This window comes from Nyctereutes procyonoides, unplaced genomic scaffold (genome assembly GCF_905146905.1).
Source record: "Nyctereutes procyonoides isolate TBG_1078 unplaced genomic scaffold, NYPRO_anot_genome, whole genome shotgun sequence".
Taxonomy (NCBI): domain Eukaryota; kingdom Metazoa; phylum Chordata; class Mammalia; order Carnivora; family Canidae; genus Nyctereutes; species Nyctereutes procyonoides.
Genome location: NW_026575049.1, coordinates 69,484,547 through 69,507,417, shown reverse-complemented (window position 1 = coordinate 69,507,417; position 22,871 = coordinate 69,484,547). Strand labels below are relative to the sequence as shown.

General features: G+C 40.0%; 2 protein-coding genes and 1 long non-coding RNA gene across 4 annotated transcripts in view; 1 reads left to right on the top strand and 2 right to left on the bottom strand.

The window, feature by feature from the left end:
* Positions 1-16,924, bottom strand: part of GMCL1 (germ cell-less 1, spermatogenesis associated) — a 55,678-nt gene extending 38,754 nt beyond the window's left edge. The window contains exons 1-7 of one of the 2 annotated variants that reach the window (XM_055328104.1): positions 16,422-16,924; positions 9,614-9,737; positions 7,752-7,848; positions 6,190-6,287; positions 2,965-3,077; positions 2,254-2,319; positions 561-645 (exon numbers count right to left, since the gene is read on the bottom strand). In XM_055328104.1, coding sequence (XP_055184079.1) covers positions 561-645; positions 2,254-2,319; positions 2,965-3,077; positions 6,190-6,287; positions 7,752-7,848; positions 9,614-9,737; positions 16,422-16,687 — 849 coding nt within the window. In that variant the 5' untranslated portion in view covers positions 16,688-16,924. The remainder of the gene's footprint in view (positions 1-560; positions 646-2,253; positions 2,320-2,964; positions 3,078-6,189; positions 6,288-7,751; positions 7,849-9,613; positions 9,738-16,421) is intronic. The other variant, XM_055328103.1, reaches the window with a different exon arrangement.
* A 495-nt stretch (positions 16,925-17,419) lies between these two features.
* Positions 17,420-18,698, top strand: LOC129511443 (uncharacterized). The gene is made up of 3 exons (XR_008664826.1): positions 17,420-17,719; positions 17,804-17,889; positions 18,413-18,698. It is a non-coding gene; the product is annotated as an uncharacterized LOC129511443 (long non-coding RNA).
* A 1,171-nt stretch (positions 18,699-19,869) lies between these two features.
* Positions 19,870-22,871, bottom strand: part of ANXA4 (annexin A4) — a 46,853-nt gene continuing 43,851 nt past the window's right edge. The window contains exon 13 of the mRNA XM_055328105.1: positions 19,870-20,927. Coding sequence (XP_055184080.1) covers positions 20,868-20,927 — 60 coding nt within the window. The 3' untranslated portion in view covers positions 19,870-20,867. The remainder of the gene's footprint in view (positions 20,928-22,871) is intronic.

Below are 22,871 nucleotides of genomic sequence, written 5' to 3'. Positions count from 1 at the left end.
AGCTCTCATGGCCCAGCACTTGTCATCAATGCAGACCCAACAGTAAGACAGGTGCCTCACATTTCCAATAGGAAGAAGCCTACTTTACTACTCTAGTAGGAAAAAGGAAGAATTTCTCCTTGTCCAGCAACAAGCTCAGCCAATAAGAAGACACCACAACTCAGACAACAAGGAACTCACTTTCCTCCAACAGACTTTCATTCAAAGCAGCCCCTCCCAAATTCTATCTTTTCTCTATAATGTTCCTTTCCTTTGAGGTCTGGAGTTGCCTATGGTTTGTCATAGCATACATGTCACAAATTGCAATTCCTCTACTATTCCCAAATAAATCCATTTTGCTGGTAAAATAACTGGCTATTATACTTTTAAGGTTGACAAGTATAAAGAATGAAATTAAAATCACTCATGACAGCAAATCCCTAAACAAAGAATTTTTTTAACATTATGGCATATTTCCTCTTACATTTACACCATTCCTTTTTCCCTGGACACTAGCTGTTTCTAATTTTTCACTATTATAAGTAATGCTGAGGTGATGCCCTTACATATTATGTCAATACCTTTTTAAGAGCTGTGTATACATCCATCTCCACTTGCATCACAAATAAGTTAGATGAGCCAATGAGCTGTTTCATGACATTTATACTAGAAAAGATAAAGCAGAGGTACTGAGTTTATTCTTGTGCAGACTAAAATACTCTGGTGGAATTAAAAAATTTTAATTCTTTCTTATGAAAAGAAAATGTGGAATTAAAAATTGTATCAGTCTTTTTGCCCAAGACGGAAGAATCTTAGACAGAAACAACCTACCTGAACACAACGATACTTTTAATTCAGACAGTATACTATGAAAGGTCTTTCTTTGAACAGGAAAACAAAGAGCTTTGATCTGCTAATTAACCCAGTTAAAACACGGTTCTCTGTGAGATAACTTTTAGTATGCTCTGATAAAGTGGCAGTGTTCTTATAGGTCTTTCCTGCCCATTCATTGTATTTTTTTTTTTTAAGACATGTCAAAATTTCACTGAAATGTCTATTATCTTCAAAGTAACCTTTAACATCAAAGCCTGAGAAAACTGCTTGGTCATAAAACATATTATTACTATTAATGAGTAAGATCAAGAAATATGTATTAGTGGAAAGGATATCACCAGCTGTTTTTTCCCCCTTCCTTTAAGCCATAAAAAGCCAGAAGAACATCTAGGTTTTTAAGATGACCACTACAATTTCTTTTTGAAAGAGCTCAATGAGAAATTATAAACAAGAAAAAAAAAAAGTGTTTCTAATGATATTCAAACCAAACATAATGCAGAGCTTTGTTTATACCCTGATATCACTAGATAATACTTCTCAAACTTTTCTACCAAAGTACCTCTTAAGGGCAGAGAAAGGAAAGGACCCAGGAATACAAGAGATGGTCTAGCAATAAAAATAACACGTTTACTACTTCTTGTATTTCATCTTTAAAGTTCAAAGAAACTTGAATTCTCTCTATTCCATATTGTATTTAAACATAAGAATGTTCTGTCTTTTTCCCACTTGCCCACCCACCCCTGCAAAAAAAAAAAAAAAAATCAGTAAAATTGACATCACAGGGGATGTTTTGAGGGCAGAAACCATGAATTAATAATCTCTGAATCCTTCACAGCCCCTAACAGAGTACCTTCATATATAGTGGACATTCAGGAAGTATTTGTTGAAGGAAGGAAGGCAGGAAGGAATAATAAGCAGATGCTATTCAAAAGGCCAACCTGACTGTGAATTTAACTTCATTAGACCTAGTATAAAGTTTAAAACAATTTTCTTAAACCTAATTTTGCAGGGGTGCCTGGCTGGCTCAGTTGGTGAAGCATGTGACTCTTGATCTTAGGGTTGTGAGTTCAAACTCCATGTTGGGTGTGATTACTTAAAATAAAAATTTTTAAAACTTAATTTTGCAATGGTAAAGATGGTTTTTAAAACTTTTAGATTCTCTAAGAACCTAGCAAAAGTGAGGTAACACTTGATACTTTTCTATAGTTTTATATTAGCAATAAATTTTTATATTAAAGTTGGTTAAAATAGTAGACATACATATTATTTAAGACAAAGAAATTTGTGAAGCATTTCTTCAGTTCATAGATGTCAAGATACCTTTCATTAAATTGTTCACTTTTTCATAAGTAATATGTTTTTGCATAAAGGAAATGCATACCTTAACAAATAAACATTATTTAGAATGGTTAATTACAAAGTTATTTAAAATCAAAATACCTGAGTTCCTTAAAAAGTTCAACATTCTGGTGAGTCATCAAATTGTTCAGAAGCCATTCAAGGCACCTGAAATTAAAACATGGAATTATTTATTACATGATATGTAAATATATCATGTATTTATAACTTACTTAGAACTTATAGTTAAAATAAAAACAATTAGTCTTGCTAGAACATGCTCAAATTTTTAAATTAAACAACCAAAAATTTAGTATTGTTTTTGTCAGCTGTTATTAAGGAAATATTCTCTTTATATTAATAAGTGCATATCTAATTAAGAAAATCTCATTTCAAGTTTGAGTTACATCATTTATGAAAGCACTTGCATACTTCTATTACCTTCTTTGTAATTTGAAAATGGGTACTGAAATTCTCAGGAGTTAAAAACATTGCCAGTAGATGTATTGATACAATGTCTATTATGCCTACTACTTAAAAAATATTAATAAAAAAGACACTGTAAAGAGTGACCAGAGTTTTCATAAGCCACATATAAACATGTATAACCGACCCATGGTCACTTACATAGACAACACTTTCAAGAAATTTACTAATTTATCCAAATGTTAAACAGGACTTTTTTAAACAAAATTCTAGTCCTGTATCTTTTTTTTCTTTCTTTCTTTCTTATAGCTATACATTCTCTTAAGAAACCAAAGCAGCCAAATTCCCACAAGTGGGATGGGAGGAAAAATAAAAAAGGTAACTCACTTTTTCTTTACAGAATCTAATCCATAGGTCCCTGCTGATGTGTAATAGCCACATACAGTTTTCACATTAATTGTTTCCTTCATTGTCTCACCACACTGCTGTATTAAACCATCCTGCAAATATAAATAAGCACTGGAAAGGCCCATTTCACATGGGAAAAATTAGCTCTGAATATGTGCTTTTACATATTAAAAAGTAAAAAAAAAAAAAAAAAAAAAAAGAAGAAGAAGAAATGAAAGAAAACTCATCAAGTGTAACAAGCCTAAATCTGAAGTCCAGTAAAAATACTGAAAAAAATCCAGCAAGTATTCAACTAAATACTTGGAATTAAAAAGCAGAATGGAGGGGGTAAAAGCAGTAAGGTAGTAAAGTAACAGATGAACACTGCTATTCTTTCTTTTGTATTCTTCCCCTCTCCGGGACCGGCAAATTTAAGCACCATTCGGCCTGGTTCGCCTATTCTCTTTCAATTAAGATCTCTTAACATACTCAGTCAACCATGTGATGGAGCTAGGCAAGTGAACAGTATGAATCATCAGAAGTGTTTATTAAACTACAAAACACTTATCAATTTCTAAGAGATGCACCTAAAACAAATATATTATTTACATTGAAATATTAATCTGAAATGTTTTAGATGTAAGATTTCAAATGAATTTTATTCAATATATGAAAAAATGTTACTTTTTACCTAAATTTCTGAAATACATTCACCATGCAAGTATATTATTAAATTAGTTAGGAAGTCATAAAGATAATGCAGAAAATGGATTTAGGACAAAACCAAAAGGACTAAAGTTAGAAAATAAAGTGTACTTGTTGAAAATTAAGTATTGAAAGGATCACAGCATTTAAAAAATCAAATGATTTCAACTAAGTATATTGAGCAAGCTATTTACTAATACTTCACACAGATCAGCATACAAATGTCACAGAAAAGGAAACAATTAACTTTTTCTAAAGATCAAAATAAAGTACTGACTCTGTTAGGATTTTAAACTTACCTGGAAGTCATTTGATACTACCCGCCCCCCTCTGGCTCCTTCCGCTTTCCTCTTAATATCTTGTCTGTCACCAAGTCCATGGATTATCCCCGATTAATCTGTGATCCAGTTTTTACTCTCCATGCTTATCACTACTGCCCAACCTTAGACCCTCACTTGGACTACTGCAGTAAGATTACTCATCTTTTCTTCAATACATCCTTCACATGATTTCTGAAGTATTCTTTCTAAAACATAACTGTCTTTCCTCTGATCATTATCTTCCAAAAGGGGGCACATGGGTGGCTCAGTCGGTTGGGCATCCAACTTTTGTTTCGTTTCAGGTCATGGCCTCACGAGTCATACAATCAAGCTGGACATGAGGCTCTGGGCTCATCAGCAAGTTTGCTTGAGGATTCTCTCCCTCAGCCCTATCTCCCACTCACATGCACACTCTCTCTCAAATAAGTAAATTTTTTTCTTTAAAAATTTTACTTTTATCTATTTTTTTGTTGTTGTTTATTTATTTTTAAAGATTTTATTTATTCATGAGAGACATAAAGAGAAAGACAGAGACACAGGCAGAGAGAAAAGAGGCTCCATACAGGAAGCCTGGTGTGGGACTCGATCCTAGGACTCTGGGATCACGCTCTGAGCCAAAGGCAGATGCTCAACCACTGAGCCACCCAGGTGTCCCTCTTTAAAGATTTTATTTGACACAGAGAGAGAGTGAGAGAGCACAAGCAAGGGGAGGGGCAGAGGGAGAAACAGGCTCCCCTGCTCAACAGGGAGCAATACAGGGCTCAATTCCAGGACCCCGGGATCATGACCTGAGCCAAAGGCCAACGCTTAATCAATTGAGCCACCCGAGGTGTCCCACAGAAGTTTTTAATTTTAATGAAGACCAGTTCATCAGTTATTTCTTTCATGGCTCATGCCTTTGGTGTTGTATCTATAAATCATTACTATAAAGTGAAAATAAAATAAAATGCCCAATATATTAATATTTTTTTAAAAATCTTCCAAAAGTGCCTACATACAAAGTCAAAACTTCTTAAAAGGTATAGAGGGATTTTCACAATCTGGTCTTGCTGCCTTCTCTACAACCCTTCTTATACATTGTGTAAGCTAAAGAGCTTATATGTGCTTATCTCTGTGCTAGAGCCATGTCCCACTCAGATTCCCTGATCCTCCACTGTTTCACATCTTACATCTGTATAAAAAGCTTCCTTCCGGGATCCCTGGGTGGCGCAGCGGTTTGGCGCCTGCCTTTGGCCCAGGGCGCGATCCTGGAGACCCAGGATCGAATCCCACGTCAGGCTCCCGGTGCATGGAGCCTGCTTCTCCCTCTGCCTGTGTCTCTGCGGTGCTCTCTCTCTCTCTATCATAAATAAATAAAAATTAAAAAAATTAAAAAAAAAAAAGCTTCCTTCCGCCCTTCTTTCTTTGCAAGATGTAAATACATTTTCAGTCTTCATGGTTCAACTTCCTCTTCTGCACCACCAAATTGAACTGACCACTCCCTCTGTTCATCTGCTAAATCCTACGGGATGTTTATTACCATACCTATAATACCAGACAGTTCTTTATTACTGGGTCCCACACACACATTTTTTATATATATATGTATATATTTTTTTCCCCACACACACATTATATTGTGAGTTCCCTAAAGGTTGGGACTAGGTCTTAATTTACCTTTGGATTCCTATGTCTAGTTTGACACATTGCTCAATATACTTCTTTTGAAAGAACAAATCTGTCATTCTACCAATGGATTTTATATATTTGTGTGGTTTACCACAACAATTTCAAAATTAAGAAAAAGCTGACAAAGCACTCAATGCTTTTCAAACCCATGACCCATATGAATCAGTAATCGTAAGTGATCTGCTTGATAACAGTTAAATTAATGAACAGAAATCTGTAAATGGACTTAGACAAGTAAATTCTAACCACATTATAGTAATTCTAAGATATCCTACACTGAAATTGCTTGCATTCATCTTACACAGACATGATGACCCCCTTAGCTATAATAAATTGGTTTTCATTAAGCATTTTATTTTATTAGTATTTTTTTTTGGATAAGCATTTTAAATGACTTATCACAAATGACATATTTACACATTTCATTTTATTCTAAAAACTAAAAAGCTAAGCTTTATTTTTGTTTTTAGAATAAATATTTTGAAACAAAGGTCCAACTGTGATCCTTTCTTTGAATAATGTGCATACTCACCAGCTGCAACATACAAGCTGCTGCCAAAATGGCAATAACTCGACTGGGCTTTATTAAGACATCATCGCGATATAGTGACCCAAATGCAACCTGTAGTGCTGAAAACAAAAGTAGACATAGGGAATGAAATAAGAACAGCATCTATAAAAGTATTACTAAAATAACAACAATGATCATCTTCATACTCTAAGACATACATATAAATTTAGGATGTACATAAAAGGATAAGAGAAGTATCAATAATTAAAATGTTAGTAATGGTTATTGATTAATGGTGCTAATTTAATAACAGTGTTACAAATTTCCATTTATTCTACCTAACAGAGCTGGATTCTTCTGTATCTAATCTTGACAGAGATATTAAGATATTAATCAGAATTAAGACACCCTTGGAGGGACACCTGGGTGGCTCAGTGGATAAGCATCTGCCTTTGGCTCAGGTCATGATCCCAGGGTCCTGGGATTGAGTCCCCCATCAGGCTCCCCAGAGGGAGTCTGCTTCTCCCTCTGCTTGTGTCTCTGCCTCTCTCTCTAGGTCTCTCATGAATAAATAAATCTTAAAAAAAAAAAAAAAAAAAAAAGACACCCTTGGAAAAGTTTTATAAAGATACCCTGAGTAGACCAATCATTAAGTACACAGACCCCATGATACTTTTTTTTTAAATACCAATATAGGCATTTGTATTTATTTATTTATTTAAATTTTTATTTATGATAGTCACACAGGGAGAGAGAAAGAGAGGCAGAGACATAGGCAGAGGGAGAAGCAGGCTCCATGCACCGGGAGCCTGACGTGGGATTCGATCCTGGGTCTCCAGGATCGGGCCCTGTGCCAAAGGCAGGCGCCAAACTGCTGCGTCACCCAGGGTTCCCACCCCATGATACTCCTAACCCTGGTGCTTTCAGTGCTTCATTACTAGGGAGTGGGGAATAGCTCCAGGTCCTCTCCATGTCACACTCTCCCCCAGCCACCACAGCTATTTAGGCCTATCCTTCCTTCTCTCTATTGCCACTTTTGCATGTGTTTATACATATCCTTAACTTTTTTCTCTGCCTCCGTTTTAAGTACTGGGTACTTAACATCTGGATAAAGAGGGGAGCAGAGAATGAGCACTGGAACAGTAATTAGAAAAACTATAGGCCGACTGAGGTTCACTAAACTGCTAAAACCTAAAATAAGTCCCTAAATCCTGTAAGCATTCCTCATCTAAGAACTTGGAGCTCTAAAACACTGATTACATGAAAGTCTTCATACATGGGGAATACTTCACCCTACATCTTCCATATCCCAGGCAGATATATTTACAAGCTTAAGTAAGCAAACTGATAAGGCCTACATGACTAAGTAGGTTAGGGACAGATAGAATAGAATTGATAAAAACTATGGAGCAAATCAACACAAAACTGTCACCCTGGCATATTAAATGGGGCTTTTTTCCTAGCCTACAAGGTTAGAAAAAAATATTTATTTTCTACCAAAAGAAAAAAAAAGATTATGTTATAATTTTTGCATAATAGTAATTATGGTTGGTGCTCAACCATAATTGATTGAGCTTGGTTACCTTCTATATCAATATTCTGGTCAGGAATCTCCAGTTCAATAATATTCATGCTGGATTCTTTCCAAGAACCACTGAACATACTAGAAAAGTAGCCAGACTTAAAAAAACAAAACAAAACAAAAAAAACACAATTATCCAGTACTTTGTTTCTTCCAAATTACTTTCCCATTCCTAATTCCAAACAACTGTTCAATCAACAAGAATACATATTATTTCAAGAGAAAAAGAATTGCTAAATATGTCTACAGGAAAAATGAAATTAAGGACACTTAAGGTATGTCAGAGTACTTTATTGAGCATTAATTTAATGAAAACTAAACCAAATTCTCATTTACTATCTGAACTGAATCCCTATATTACTATTTGAAACTTACATTAGTTTTTTACTTAGTTAAATCAATTTCTGCATCTTGTATATGCTTTCCTTCTCAATCACATCCTAAATTCAAGCTTTGTAACACATATTTAAGCCTTTCATAAACATCTGACAATACACAAGGTGAATACATAATCACGTACTCAGAAGGAGTGAACCTTCATACTGTTGAATCCTTACTGTGTTAGTGGCTGTAAAGGGTCCAAACCAGTCCCGAGTAAGCATTAAAGGGATGTTCCCCAGAAATTAAGATAAATCCAAAGTTTAGTTTTACCCTAATCAGAAAATTCCAGAATGGACTTAAATTCTTGGAAAGGTACCAGAACAGATGAAGTCTTTAGTTACAATCTAGATGGCACCTTTCATAATTAGAATTACTTTGGAATAGATCAGATATTGACTAATTTTACTGAATACTTGTAAGTATAAGGCACTGTGAATACAGCAGTAAACAAAATATTGTTTCTGTCCTTAGAGGTCTTACTATATTTTAGCATTTGGCTTGCACCATTATCAATACAGTTTCTCTTGAGAGGCAAAGCCTTCAGAGAGATATTCTCATCCTTAAATTCACAAAACTGCTTTCATAGATTAAAAAAAAGAGGACATGGACCCTAGCCTCAAGTTGAGACCACTGTTCTGATATATTCCCCAGGCTATATACTTCAAGCCAAAGTAAATTTATTCAAAAAAATTAAATAAAAACCATGATTAAAATGTTATCGTTTTCAAATATTCGTACTGAAAATCTTGTACTATACTGTCTTACCAGTAATTACTGTCAAACAGTGAAGAAGGGAGAAAATATAAACTCCAGAGGATAAAAACTGAACTGTCCACTGTTCTATTCCCAGTGCCTAGAACAATGATTTGAAGAAAGAACAGATAGATTTGATGAAAGAATAAATGAGTAAAATATTTGAGCCATTAAAGTGACTCTTTCATTTTGAAAGTTTTGAATCTTTAAATTAAAGGAGGTAGCAGATAGTAATATTTTCAGCACACAAACCAAATATGTGTATCAGCTGAATGAATTAGTTTGTATTTGTTGGGTCTGGCCTTTAATTTAGCTGCATTTTCCAGAAGAAAAGAATAAGTGTCAAAACTTCCCATTCATATTCAACCATAACTACAAATAACATTTCGGCTAAATTCATCCAATTTAAATAATTATATACAAATAAACAAATTCAGCAATTTCCCCTTTTTTCTCTTTTGTCAACAAAAGGCATCAATACAAGAACCTCTCTGAAGTAATGACAAAAATTTGCTGGGCTGGTATGACAATAAATATTCAAAACCTGTTTTCTAGACCAAACTAAGTGTATGCTGTATTTCTAATAAAACAAGACTTTGGAATGAGATGTTAGAACTTAAACAACTGTCCATGCAAAGTAGTGAAATGCAATTAGAAAGAACACAACTTGAAAGAGTTCGAGCTATTTTTAAATAACTACCTAGATTACTGAAATAGAAAAATACTTACTTGACATAAATATATTTTGTGTAAGTTCCACTCTTCTCCTAGAGCACAAATCTTAATGTCACTATTTTCACCATTCAAAAATAATGTTTGGTAAATATATTTGGATGTACTCTTTAATTTTTTCCTGTTAAAAGAAATGCAAATATTATAATATGTGTATTACTGAATGTTTTATTCATATTGCATAAAACAAAATATTCTTGTTGTTCAATCTCTATTAAACAGAGCCAACTTGTCCATTGTGTAAAAGGATAGAGGAATATTATATGCAAATTTGTATTAGTACATAAGAAACTAATTAATAGTAGTTATCTCTAGGGTATTCTATTCCCAAAAGGGTTAATAGTGGCTAGATGGGACATCATATACAGGTGACCTTTCACTGTGCACCTTTTTTGTAATTTGTGATTGTTGAACTAAGTGAATTACCTGTAAGTCAGCACAGTGATTTTTCTGACTTCCTTGTTTAGAGAATAGTACTATGAAGGATCTCAATACAACTGCAATGATACTTCTATGCAACGACAAGATGGAGAACAAGAGTAAAAATTTTACCTACCCAAGTAATTTTTAGAGTAATTTACATTTAATCTTATTTTGGTACCAAACTATTCTTAAACTAGTCAAACAACTTTTTTTCCCCGTTAGACAAATGGTTTGCAGTCTTACATCAAAGGTTTTCAAAACTAAGCTCAATGAAGAGTGTCTTCGGGGCCACCAGAAGAAAGAGCTAAGAAGTAAACCCTGGACACCCTCACCTAACTTCAACTAGAGCAGCATCATATCTTGGGGATTTCCTTTTTTTTAAAAAAAAAAGATTTTATTTATTTATTCATGAGAGACACGGGGGGGGTGGGGGGCGCAGAGACACAGTCAGAGGGAGAAGCAGGTTCCATGCAGGGAGCCTGACGCGGAACTCGATCCCGGGACTCCAGGATCACGCCCTGTGCCAAAGGCAGGCGCTAAACCGCTGAGCCACCCAGGGATCTCCAATATCTTGGGGATTTCTGCGTAAGATCTCATTTAAAAGATGAATTGTATATATTTTTAAGTTTGATAATCATTGTTCAAGATGGTTCAATGAGTAAGAAAAGCCGTAGGCAAAGGCCAATGCATACTTTTTCATATTCCTGGCCAATCCTGACAAGTTTTCTTGGTAGTTAAAATGTTTAATCTTTCAAAAAAAAAAATGAAGCTATCATTTCAGATGATGTCTTGAACCAGTGTGTTTGACATGTCTTCCCAACAGATAGTAAAAAAAAAAGCACATGCTTTGGTGGTGGAGAGACTTGGGTTTGAATCCCAGCTCCACCACAGCTCAGTTACCCTAGATATAAAGAGGATATTAATAATAACCACTTTATTGGGTTACTGTGAGAAATAAATGGGACAATATAGTTTCTAGTTCCTGATGGCACCATCCCCAAATTACATTAAAAGATTAAAAGCACAGAAAGGAATAAGCCTACAACAGCAGAGAGTAAGGATGGGTTTACCACCTGGTGAGAGAATTCAATGGATCTGGAAGTTAGAAAATGAAATGGAACACAAAAGAGCAGCAAAAGCCCCAACCTGGAATATATCGTGAAGGTCTAGGATGGAGGCTGAAACCCATCTGCCCTTCTGAAGCCTGTGTGGGTTGAGGGGAGGAGGTCTCAGGGGAAGAAAAGGCAAAAGTGAGGCCAAAAATGGGGAAATACATTCCCCTAATGGCCTCTTCCACCACGTATGAATACAGAACACAGATAGCCAGAATATAGATAACTCAGACAAAGGTTCCAAGGCTCTTCTAGGAAGGAGAGGACAAACCTATCAGGAAAAGCTAAGACTTTAGTGTAGGTGTTGGCACCCTGGACAAAGCAATCCTCACTCTGGCATTTGAGGAATCTGTAGTTTGTGAGCTCTTAACCCATTCACCCTGAATCATGGTCCCCAAACCATGTGTCTAAGCACCTGGAGCACCACAGCAAACTCAGGGATGCGTGTGGAGTATTTTATATTGGAAGGAAACAACACAGCAGTATCTTTCAGGTACTATACTATCTACTACTATTAAGCAGTAGTTTGAGCCTAACTGTGAGGTACTTCCTTAGGACTAGAGGTACCATGAAAAATATTACTGAGACACTAAGGGTTCTGTGAACAAAAAAAGTTTGGGAATCTCTACTCTAAAACAAAGCATGTTCCACTCATATCCAATTCAGTAGTCAGTCTTCCTAAAGCAAAGGCTTGGTAGCAATAGATCTATTTACTCTATTAAAACATACACATACCAGTTATTCATTCTTAAATATAAGCAGACAACCAAGGATGACCCAATATGGAGAGAATTGGGAGATTAAAGACTATGGAAAGAGAGAAACTGGCCCCAGAGGAAATATATTAATTTAGGAAAAAGGGAACTTAAAACACTCTAAAATTGGTGTATCTAGAAATCTGAGAGAATATTACATTTATAAAACAACAGAATAAAATTTTTTTAAATTTATTTATTTATGATAGTCACACAGAGAGAGAGAGAGAGGCAGAGACATAGGCAGAGGGAGAAGCAGGCTCCACGCACCGGGAGCCCGATATGGGATTCGATCCCGGGTCTCCAGGATCGCGCCCTGGGCCAAAGGCAGGCGCCAAACCGCTGCGCCACCCAGGGATCCCAAAACAACAGAATACTATGATAAGGAGAAAAAAGAGCTCTTAGAGACTAAAAAGCAGATTACTGAAATTACAAAGCCAAACGAGAGTCAGACTGATAAAGTTAAGGAAACTTCCCAGAACTTAAAGCAAAAAACACCTAGAAAGGAAAAAAAAGAAAAAAGGAACAGGTACAATCCAAGAAATCCAAAATCTGATTAAGAGGAGTCCAAGAAAGAGAAAAAGATAATAGGAAAAAAGAAATCCTGGAAGAAAATGTCTCCAAACTAGTCTCCAGATTGTAAGGTCAACCAAGCACTGAGGCAATTAAAAAACCCACACTTATGGGAAGCCCAGTGGCTCAGTGGTTTAGCGCCATCTTCAGCCCAGGACGTGATCCTGGAGACCCGGGATTGAGTCCAGCGTTGGGCTCCATGCATGGAGTCTGCTTCTCCCTCTGCCTGTGTCTCCGCCTCTCTCTCTCCGTCTCTCTCATGAATAAATAAATAAAATCTTAAAAAAAAAAAAAAAAAAACCTACACTTAAGCACATTCTAGTTAAATTCCAAAATACCAAAGAAAAAAATTCCAAAATTTCCAGAGGGAAAAAAGGTCACCTAAAAAGAAAAGAGAATTATTATTTTTAAATAGATTTTTATTTATCTATTCATGAGAGACACGCAGAGAGAGGGCGTCCCAAGAAAAGAGAATTAGACCAGCATCCTATTTCTCATCAACACTGTAGGCTAGAAGACAATGAAGGAGTATCATCAAGAATATGAAATTATTTTAGATTAGGTTTCCATACCCTGCCAAAGGATGAACAAAGTCAAAGGCTAAATTTACATTTAGACAAGCACAAATTACCTCCTTTTGCATCCTTTCTGAGGAAAATACATGAGGATGCAGATCCCTAAAATGGGTGAGAAAGAAAAAGACACAGGCTACAGAAAAATTAGATACAATCCTAGAGGTGTGGTAAAATTAAGTCCCTGGATAAGCACAGACCTGGAGAATGATGGATACAGAATGGAATAGGAGGATGAGGGACGCCTGGGTGGCTCAGCGCTGGAGCATCTGCCTTCATCTTGGGATCAAGTACCGCAGCAGGCTTCCTGCATGGAGCCTGCTTCTCTCTCTGCTTCTCTCTCTCTGTGTGTGTGTGTGTGTGTCTCATGAATAAGTAAATAAAATCTTTAAAAAAAAAAAAAAAGGAATAGGAGGATGAAGGGTGGGGGCAGGACTTGGGTTTAGAGGAGGACACCATGAAAATACATTTGGAAGATAGAAAAGCCTGAATATATAATGAAGAAATATTATTCTTTTGCCAATGTTGAGGAGGGGAGAGTCAAACTCTAGGAAAATAAAAAAGCAATACAAAAAAAGGGAACTATGCAATAAGATACAAATGAAAACAGGGTTTGACTTCTGAGCACTTGATGGAATATAGAAAAAAGATTGCACTTAAATGTGAGGTTAGAAAACTTCAACAGAAAAACGAGTTGTGACATCGCACACAGGAAGTATAATATATAACCCTAGCACACTACTTGTTCGCAGTGAACGGTACGTACGTAGTTATAACAAACACTGTCTACTAGGTCTCAAAATTTAATGACAATCTAGACACAGCAAAACCCAAGATCTGGTTGCAGAACAGTTGAGTTTTAATAGTTACGTTGACACAGAAGTAGAAAGATGCAGCTGTCAAGGCGTTAAATGAGTGGAAGGTGGGCCTGGAAGCCAAAGCTCTTCATGGAGTAGATGGCTGAGGTGGGAGAGCACACCTGACAACCTCAGGGACCATGACTGGTGCCAACACACAAATTTCTATTAAATTTCTTAATATTTTCTTACACCCTTCATCCATGCTAGGCTGAACAGCCAGGCCTCTTCTACTGATATAAAACATACTAAATTCTCGATGTATTTTGTAATACGGCTTTATACACTTTCTAGTCCACTCATGTAGTTCAGGGGTTGGCAGTTTTTCTGTGAAGGTCTGGACAATAAATATTTTTGGCTTTGTGGGCCCGACAGGCTCCAAGCGAGTGTGTTAGCATCCCAGTGGGCAGCTGCCTGCCTGCCTGTCTTACCCTACCACATCTCAGCAAACTTCTCTACTGTCTAGTGTGGGATACAGCCACACCACCTCCAATATCTGAATTTCAGTTTGGGAAAGATGGCTATATTCCACATCTGTTCCTTCCTTGGGTATTCGGTCTCAGTCCAAGTCGTGATTGCACCCTTATATCCTCTATTCCTGTATATTTGTAGAAATCTCTTTCCTTAGTAATTTACCTTCAGTCCTTAATTCCCCATTACTTGTTAACAATGGTTGTGTTAAGTTTTCCCTGTTCAAATTACTGCATAATTTCTTTTAATCAGACCCTGACACATAGATTCCAATGACATTAAACATAAGTGGTCTAAATAATAGTTAAAAGGCAGAGATTATCCTAGAGGATTAAAAAAAAAAAAGGCTAGACCCAACTATATGCTCTCTACAAGCTACCTATTATAAAGATACAGGTAAAGAAGGAAACAATGGAAAAGATGTATGTTTTAAACACTTATCGAAAGTAATCATGGAAATATTACCAGGGATAAAGAGTGTGTAATGATAAAGGGGGCCAAGTTTTCTTTCTTTCCTTCCTTCCTTCCTTCCTTCCTTCCTTCCTTCCTTCCTTCCTTCCTTCCTTCCTCCCTCCCTCCCTCCCTCCCTCCCTCCCTCCCTCCCTTCCTTCCTTTCATGATAGTCACAGAGAGAGAGGCAGAGACACAGGCAGAGGGAGAAGCAGGCTCCATGCACTGGGAGCCCGACATGGGATTCGATCCCGGGTCTCCAGGATCACGCCCTGGGCCAAAGCCAGGCGCCAAACCGCTGTGCCACTTCAACATCTGGCAGGTCAGGCTGTGGCTCAGCAGTTTAGCACCACCTTCAGCCCAGGGCGTGACCCCGGGGTCCCTGGCTCGAGTCCCGCATGGGGCCTGCTTCTCCCTCTGCCTGTGTCTCTGCCTCTCTATCTCTCATGAATAAATAAAATCTTAAAAAAAAAAAACCACACTCATTAGGCACTGTTCATTATACACAATCTAATATCTGTCAAACCGTAAAATGCAAGTACTAGCATCTCCATCTTCCTTATGAGGAAATAAGGCTGGTGAGCACAGAATGCAGACTAGACCTCAGAATCTGAGCTCAGCCCACCAGACTAACCCTCCAGAGAAGGAAACTCGACATCTGGGCGGGGGGGCGGGGGTGTCCATTTTTGTAAATAAACACAGTCCTCCCTGCAGAAACCTGCACGAAAGGCCTCTAGACAGCCAGCTATTAAAACAGAGAGTAGGGATGCCTGGGTGGCGCAGCGGTTTGGCGCCTGCCTTTGGCCCAGGGTGCGATCCTGGAGACCCGGGATCGAGTCCCACGTCGGGCTCCCTGCATGGAGCCTGCTTCTGTCTCTGTCTCTCTCTCTCTCTGTGACTATCATAAATAAAAATTAAAAAAAAAGAAAACAGAGGGTATCCGTGAACCTCTCATCTAACGATACATACGTCATACTCGTGTTAAGTACAGCAGAGGTCTTGAGTTTTTTAAAGTTTCATTTAAAAAAAAAAAAAGTACATTTGTGACCCCCGCTGACGATCTTAGAAAAAAAAAAAAAACACCAACCGGGTTGCTTTGCGTGAAAACATTGTACGCGTAAACTACATTCTAATTTTCTAATTAACCAATTAACATCCTGTTCTTCAACTCTGAGAAGAAGAAAAAAAAAAAGGTGGGGGGAGGGTGGGCAGAGCAGGCTGCAGCGCGGGCTGGCGTTCCGGGTCCCCGTCGCTGAACGTCACCCTCGCGGCCGGGAGGGCGCCCCGCGTCTCCCGCCACTGCCCTCCACACCCGCGGGCGGCGGCACGGGTGCCCCTTAAGGTGACCGGACGCAGAAGGACGCGCTCTCCTGCCGCCCGCCCGGACAGGAGGCGCAAGCTCGGCCCGGCGTCCCCGGGTCACGGCCCCCGGGTCACGGGTCACAGCCCCCGGGTCACTGCCCAAGTCGGCGGGCGCCCCCGGGTCACGGTCACGGTCACGGCCCCGGGTCACGGCCCTCAGGTCACGGCCCCCGGTCAGGGGTCACGGCCCGGGTCAGGGGTCACGGCCCCCGCCCGCCGCCCCCACGCACCTGCGCGGCGTGTTGAGGAGCCGCTGCTGCTCGTCGCCTTCGTCCTCGTCGTCGTCCGTGTCGGAGTCCGGGTGGCAGTAGCACAAGGCCCCGCCGCTCCGCTTGCGCTTGCGGCCGCCGGGACAGTAGCAGAAGCCGTGGCCGGCCCCGCCGCCGCCCCCGCCCGCGTCCGGCCTGCGAGCCGCGCCCCCGGCCCCGGAAGCCGGCTCCGGCGGGGCTCGGGCTCGCCCGCGGCGGCGCAGCACCCGGCTGCTCAGGGAGCCCATGGACCGCGGCTCGCCGGGGCCTCGGCGCTCCTCAGCGAGCGCGGCGGAGACCGCCTCCCGCCATGGCCCGGCCGCCCGCCGGGTGCCTACGCCGCCGCCTCCTCACGCGCGGCCCCAACCGTCGCCGCGGGCGCCGCCGCCTCCATCCTCCGCCCCGCCCGCCGCGTCCAGCCGCGTCCAGCCGCGTCCAGCCGCTCCCGCAGCACCTCGCCGCCTCGCTGTCGCAACAAAGCGCGGACCGGAAGGCGCGTGCGCGCGGCGAGCCTCCGGAAGGGGCGGGGCCAGGGCGTGGGCGCGGTGGGCGGAGCCTGCGCCAGAGCGGACGCGGGCGGGGGCGGGGCCTCGGCGGGGAGGGGCGGGGCCTCGGCGGGGGGCGGGCCCGGGGGGCGCCGGCTCGCCGGCTCCCGTGACCCGCGGGCCGACCTCGGCGTGCGCATCCCTCCCCGCAGCCCGGTTCCAGCGCGGCCGCGACTTCCAGCGCGGGGGTCCCCCCTGCACCGGGTCCTCTCCCCTGCAGGAGCCGGCCCCTTGCCGGGATCCCGCGGGCGGGTGTTTGCCAAGCCTTCCCGGGGAGGCCGACTGCGCAGAGGGGTGGGCCTCGGCCTGCTTCTGCCCTAGGCGCTTAGGGCGGGCGTTCCCGGCCCTCCGTGGCTGCGGTCCTCGCGAGGGGCGTGGGGCGTGGGGCGTGGGGCTCGGGGCGGGGGCGGGGACGGCCAGCCTGCGCCCCCTGACTCCCCAGTGCTCCTTTCCCAAGTAGGGGCCATGGCTTAGTGACACCATAAACCCCCGTGGCCCCGCCGCCAAGTATGAGGATTCAAAACTAAAATCGTTGTGATTTAGTCTTTTAAACAGAACGATACAGAACGAAGCTCGCCCTCCCCCTCGGGCTTTCCCATGCATGTTCCTGTACCCAAGAGCAAGGTGTGTTCTTTAACACATTTAGGCGCGTAATTGCACCGCACCTGTCATTCTGCACCTTGCTCCTTTCTCAGACCTACGCTTCGGAGGCTTATCCAGTTGACGTTTCTCCAGGTAATTTTCACTGTTGATTGTGTCACTACCCCACAATTTATCTTTTGAGGGAGCGAGGTCGTTCCTACTTTAATATGCTTGCAGAGTAGCAATGAACACTGCGTGCAAAGGTTCACGGAGCAAGGGGCGCCTGGATGGCTCAGTCGGTGAAGCGCCCGCCTTCTGCCCAGGTCAGGATCTGAGTCCTGGGAGCAAGCCTCACATTGGGCCCCCAACTCAGCCAGGAGTTGGCTTCCCCCTCTCCCTCTGTGATCTCTCGCTTTCGCTCTCCCCTCAAATAAAATCTAAAAGATTCATCAAATAGATTCCTAGAAGCAGGTATCCTGGGAACTTTCCGTCTTTATTAGCTGTTTCCAGATTGGTCTCTGAAATGATTGCACCAGCTTATGTAGTTGAGGGCCCCAGCGGACTGGTGTCTGACTTATCCCTGAGAAATCTGAATGAGGAGAGGCCGGTTGAAGCAGCTTGGGAAGGGGTGGAATGGAAAGGAGCAGAGAATGATGGCAGCAAGGGGATCAGTCATCATGCCCAGAATTTGTCAGCACAAAGGATGTGCAGGTGTCTCCCATGGAAAAAGTATGGGCCACCAGAAGACAGCCAGCATGGGATCATCTAAGATTCTGTCCCAGAAGCCTGTGTGGAAGGATAAACTGATTTTAGCAAGAGTAACTGAAGGTATCATTGAATCCCCAGGGGCTGGAAAAGGAGAATGCATTTGCTTTGCCAAAGGAACAGAAGATGAGTAGTTCCCTGGTGATGGTGTTGATAAAGGAACCTAGGAGAATGCCCTCAAGAATCAGCTTCAGGGACGCCTGGGTGGCGCAGTAGTTGAGCATCTGCCTTTGGCTCAGGGCGTGACCCTGGGGTCCTGGGATCGAGTCCCGCATCAGGCTCCCCACAGGGAGCCCGCTTCTCCCTCTGCCTGTGTCTCTGGCTCTCTCTGTGTCTCTCAGGAATAAATAAAATCTTTAAAAAATCAGCTTTAAAGATCTGGCAATGTTAAACAGTGCTGACCCTCGACCACCACAGCCATAACAGGTAAGAACTTCCCTGCTTCCCTTTAGTCTTCTCCTTCCTGCTACACCCAGGCTGAGTTTGGGCTGGGGTGGAGGGTTGGGTGTGTGGAAGGAAAGTGAGGTGGAGAAAGAAGAGAAGACCACTCTATTCCTTATTCCTCCTGCCAAAAGGCCAGAGCTGAGCAAGGGAAGAAGCCTCAACTGTAAATCCAGTTTGCAATTTTGATCAGACATATTAATGACTAAAGTGACCTTAAGGGACTACACAGTAGGACTTTTTAAAACCTAAGAGTGACCAGAAAGGTTCCAGCTCTATCCTCTATCTGAATTTTCATCTAAAGCTGGGAGAAGAGCTGGGCCCATCAACACAGGTAAATGAACAGTGGGAGAGAAAAACAAAGTGCCTCATAATTATATTCCAGAGTCATGCTTGTCCTTGACCATAAACATCCTTCCAAGGCATAATCCTGGCCATTATACCATCCCCAAAAAAAAAGCCTTATCCTTATCACTTATCCAGTGAACAAATTAAATTTAAAATTTTGGCTAAATTATATATATAATTTAAAGATAACACTACCAAGAACTTGTAATGCTTCCAGAGTCAAATAAAGTTGGAGATGCCATACTTTTCTAGGTAGGCATCAAAGCAGGAGTACTGTTTCCTATAATTAATGTGAATGACTAAGTAGTCATACAAATAACCTTTACCAATAACTCGGGCATTTATAATGGGCAGGTATAAACAAATTAAAAAAAATTCATCTATCAAAATACAATAGATATTATAGAATGAACAAAGAAGGCAGTTATTCTCACTTAATTCAAATGTTCTATTTAGTAGAACAGAGAGCATCACTCATTTCCGGAGAATAAATTAATACATTATTTCATATCATTAGTGTTTGGTGTATGTGAACATTAGTGTTATAGCAGTGAGTGCACATAAGACTAAATATTATTATTTTTTTCTTAATGTTGTAGTTTCTAATAGAAACTAAGCGATACAAGCTTTTTAAAGACATCTCCTAAAAAAAAAAAAAAAAAAAGACATCTCCTTTCAGGATCCAGGGTGAAAAATCTCAGAGGTGGAAAAGTCAATTAGAGAAAGAATACACCTCATTTTAAAGATACCATATTTTATTAAAATTATTTTTCCATGTATTCAAACTGAACTTTTGATTAAAATCAAGTACAACTTCAGAATAATTCTAGAGTTGAAAGGCACATGCAAACGTAAATTACTACAAATTAACAGAATTGAAAAATATTTTTAAAATTATTTTTAGCACAAAAAGAATTCCTTTAAGTAAATTCAGAACATTATACCATCACCAAAAAAAAAAAACAAAAAACAAAACCTAGTTGCACACTTTTTTCCATTCATCTTCCAGCTAGATTAAGATATTAACCGTAACAACATGGAATGTTCAGCATTTATGTTTGTTAATCACACATATATAATCTGTATCACCACACCTAGAATTTAATTTGTCAGAAAGCTGGCTGATTTTTGGTATACGTCAACCTGGAGAGAGTAGTAATCTTAACATAAGATGTGAGGAAGGAAGTCTCCAATGCAAACTTTTGTAGATTAACTAACAGTAGAGACAAAATCTAAACAAAGGAGATTATTGGATGTCTTCAAAGTGTGGTCATGCAAAATAGCAAATTGGATAGATAGTCTTATGAACTAGATACTCACAATTTCAAATCAAGAAATTACTAGTCACTTTGAAATCAGAACTAGGGAAGCAGAGAGTGATTTTAGAATAGTCTTTCAATCTTCCATTTCAGTAGTTTTTCACCAAAATCATGAAATAAATTTAGTACATTCCAATTTCTGTGAAACACAGATGAGGAAATCTGTTTAAAAGGTGGAGTACATTTTTATTTCTAATTTTAAATCTCCTTTTAGGTTTTATAAGCTTTGAAATGCAAGTACAACTTTAAAGCATCATAATGAGTAATTGCTGATGAATAATAAGAGTCAGTCTGTATCCTAGGAAGCATCTGTAGGCGTTTTAATTGGAAATAAGCATTCTGAGATAATGCTAATAGCAGTGTAGAAAAATGAAGTTAAAAAAAATTTCAATGTGTTGGGATTCCTCCTTTCCTTCTTGGATTTTATTTTAATCATCTCCTCCACAGAGAATGAGCAGAACCTTTCTGTAGTCTCCAGATGTGTCACCCTGGGAACAAGGGAAGCAAAGATACAGTCAGATAAATGGCTTTTAACATGGAATTCACAGCTCAGAGTCATCAGAGTGTTAACTCTGTTAACTCAGAGTGTTAACTTTTTAAATCTTCTCTGGCTTTTTCCAGAAAGGTGTTCGTTGTTGTTTTTTTAATTTTTATTTATTTTATGATAGAGAGAGAGAGAAAGAGGCAGAGACATAGGCAGAAGGAGAAGCAGGCTCCATGCACCGGGAGCCCGACGTGGGACTCGATCCCGGGTCTCCAGAATCGCGCCCTGGGCCAAAGGCAGGCGCCAAACCGCTGCGCCACCCAGGGATCCCTATGTGTTATTTTTTTAATTGCAAAAAATAATACATGTTCAATGTAGAGAATAAAGACCTAAAGGAAGAAGATAAAAATCCTAATTCCACCATCCAGAGATTACTATTCCTCAAACTTTGGTGTGTGCATATCCTTACAGACTTTTTTCTATATGTATAGATTCCTGTGTGATCGCCTAGAGTGTTCTGTATTCTTTTTTCTTTTTTACATAAGTAGACTACTTCCCTCTTTTAATTTATTAGATATTCTTCTACAACATCATTCTTTGATGATTAAAAGGTATTCCATTGTATACAGGTAAAATAATTTATTAGATCACCCTCCCCCACTGTTAGATATTTCTTGTTTCCAGTTTTTCACTATTATAAACACTGCTGCAATAAGCAATTAGGTTGAATTTTTGTGCATTTCTTGATGAGTCAGGATAAATTCTCATAAAATGGGAATTACTAGATTTATGATCATGTATTTTCCTAACCCTTTCAATATGTGTTGCAAAATAGCCTTCCAGAAAGGTGCTGAAATTTCTACATGTAATTTTTATGGCCTAATTAATGGATCAATTTTTGTTTGTGCTTCATGGGCACTAGAAAAGAGGGAATGCCAGGGCGCCTGGGTGCCTGGGATAGTTAAAAGTCCTACTCTTGATTTCGGCTGAGGTCATGATCTCAGGGTCATGAGACTGAGCCCTGCATTGGGCTCCAAACTCAGCAGGGAGTCTGCTTGAGATTCTCTCTCCCTCTGCCTCTCCCTCCTGCACACACTCTCTCTTTCTCTAAATTCTCTAAATCTCTTTCTCTAAAATAAACAAATCTCTTTTTTTGTATTTTTTAAATTAATTAATTATTTTTTAATAAACAAATCTTTAAAAAAAGAGAAAGCAAGCAAGCAAGAAAGAAAAGATGGAACCTCTGTCTATAGGATTCAAAGTTTAATACATATCTTTTAAAATAAATCTTATATATCCTTGTTTATTCTTTGCCTCATCAATCTGCCAAAGAACAAGGCTGTGTTTGTTAAACTCTATCTGGCATACTGTGGCCATCAAGGTCTTTCGGAGCTTCGAATTTCTTAATAGATTTGAATACAATATTTATTTGGTACCTAAAGTTTCATGACAATTTAATCTCCGTTGTGAATACTTTTCTTAATATAAAGTGATCTTGGGCGCTTGGGTGGCTCAGTCGGTTGAGTATCTGCCTTCAGCTCAGGTCACGGTCTGGAGGTCTTGGGATCAAGCCCCACGTTGGGCCCCATGTTGGGCCCCACACTTCCCTCTCACTGTGCTCCCCCCCACTGTGCTCTCTTGCTCCTGCTCTCTCAAATAAAGAAATAAAATCTTAAAAAATATGTATAAAGTCATCCATTTTTTCCTATTTAATGCTTTTTCTCCTTAAATTCTTTTTTCCTGGTAGGGTAATCCCTTTCTTTTTTATATTGTCAAATGTAAACTGCCTTTTTATAAAGTCACTCATCTGTCACTATGTTTTAGTTGTTCCTTATAAACAGCATAGACTAGGATTTTACTTTTTTATATAACCTGAGGGATTATTTTATAACATATTTTTGTCTTGCTTCTGTCATTTTTTCTATTATTGACATACTTTATATTTCTG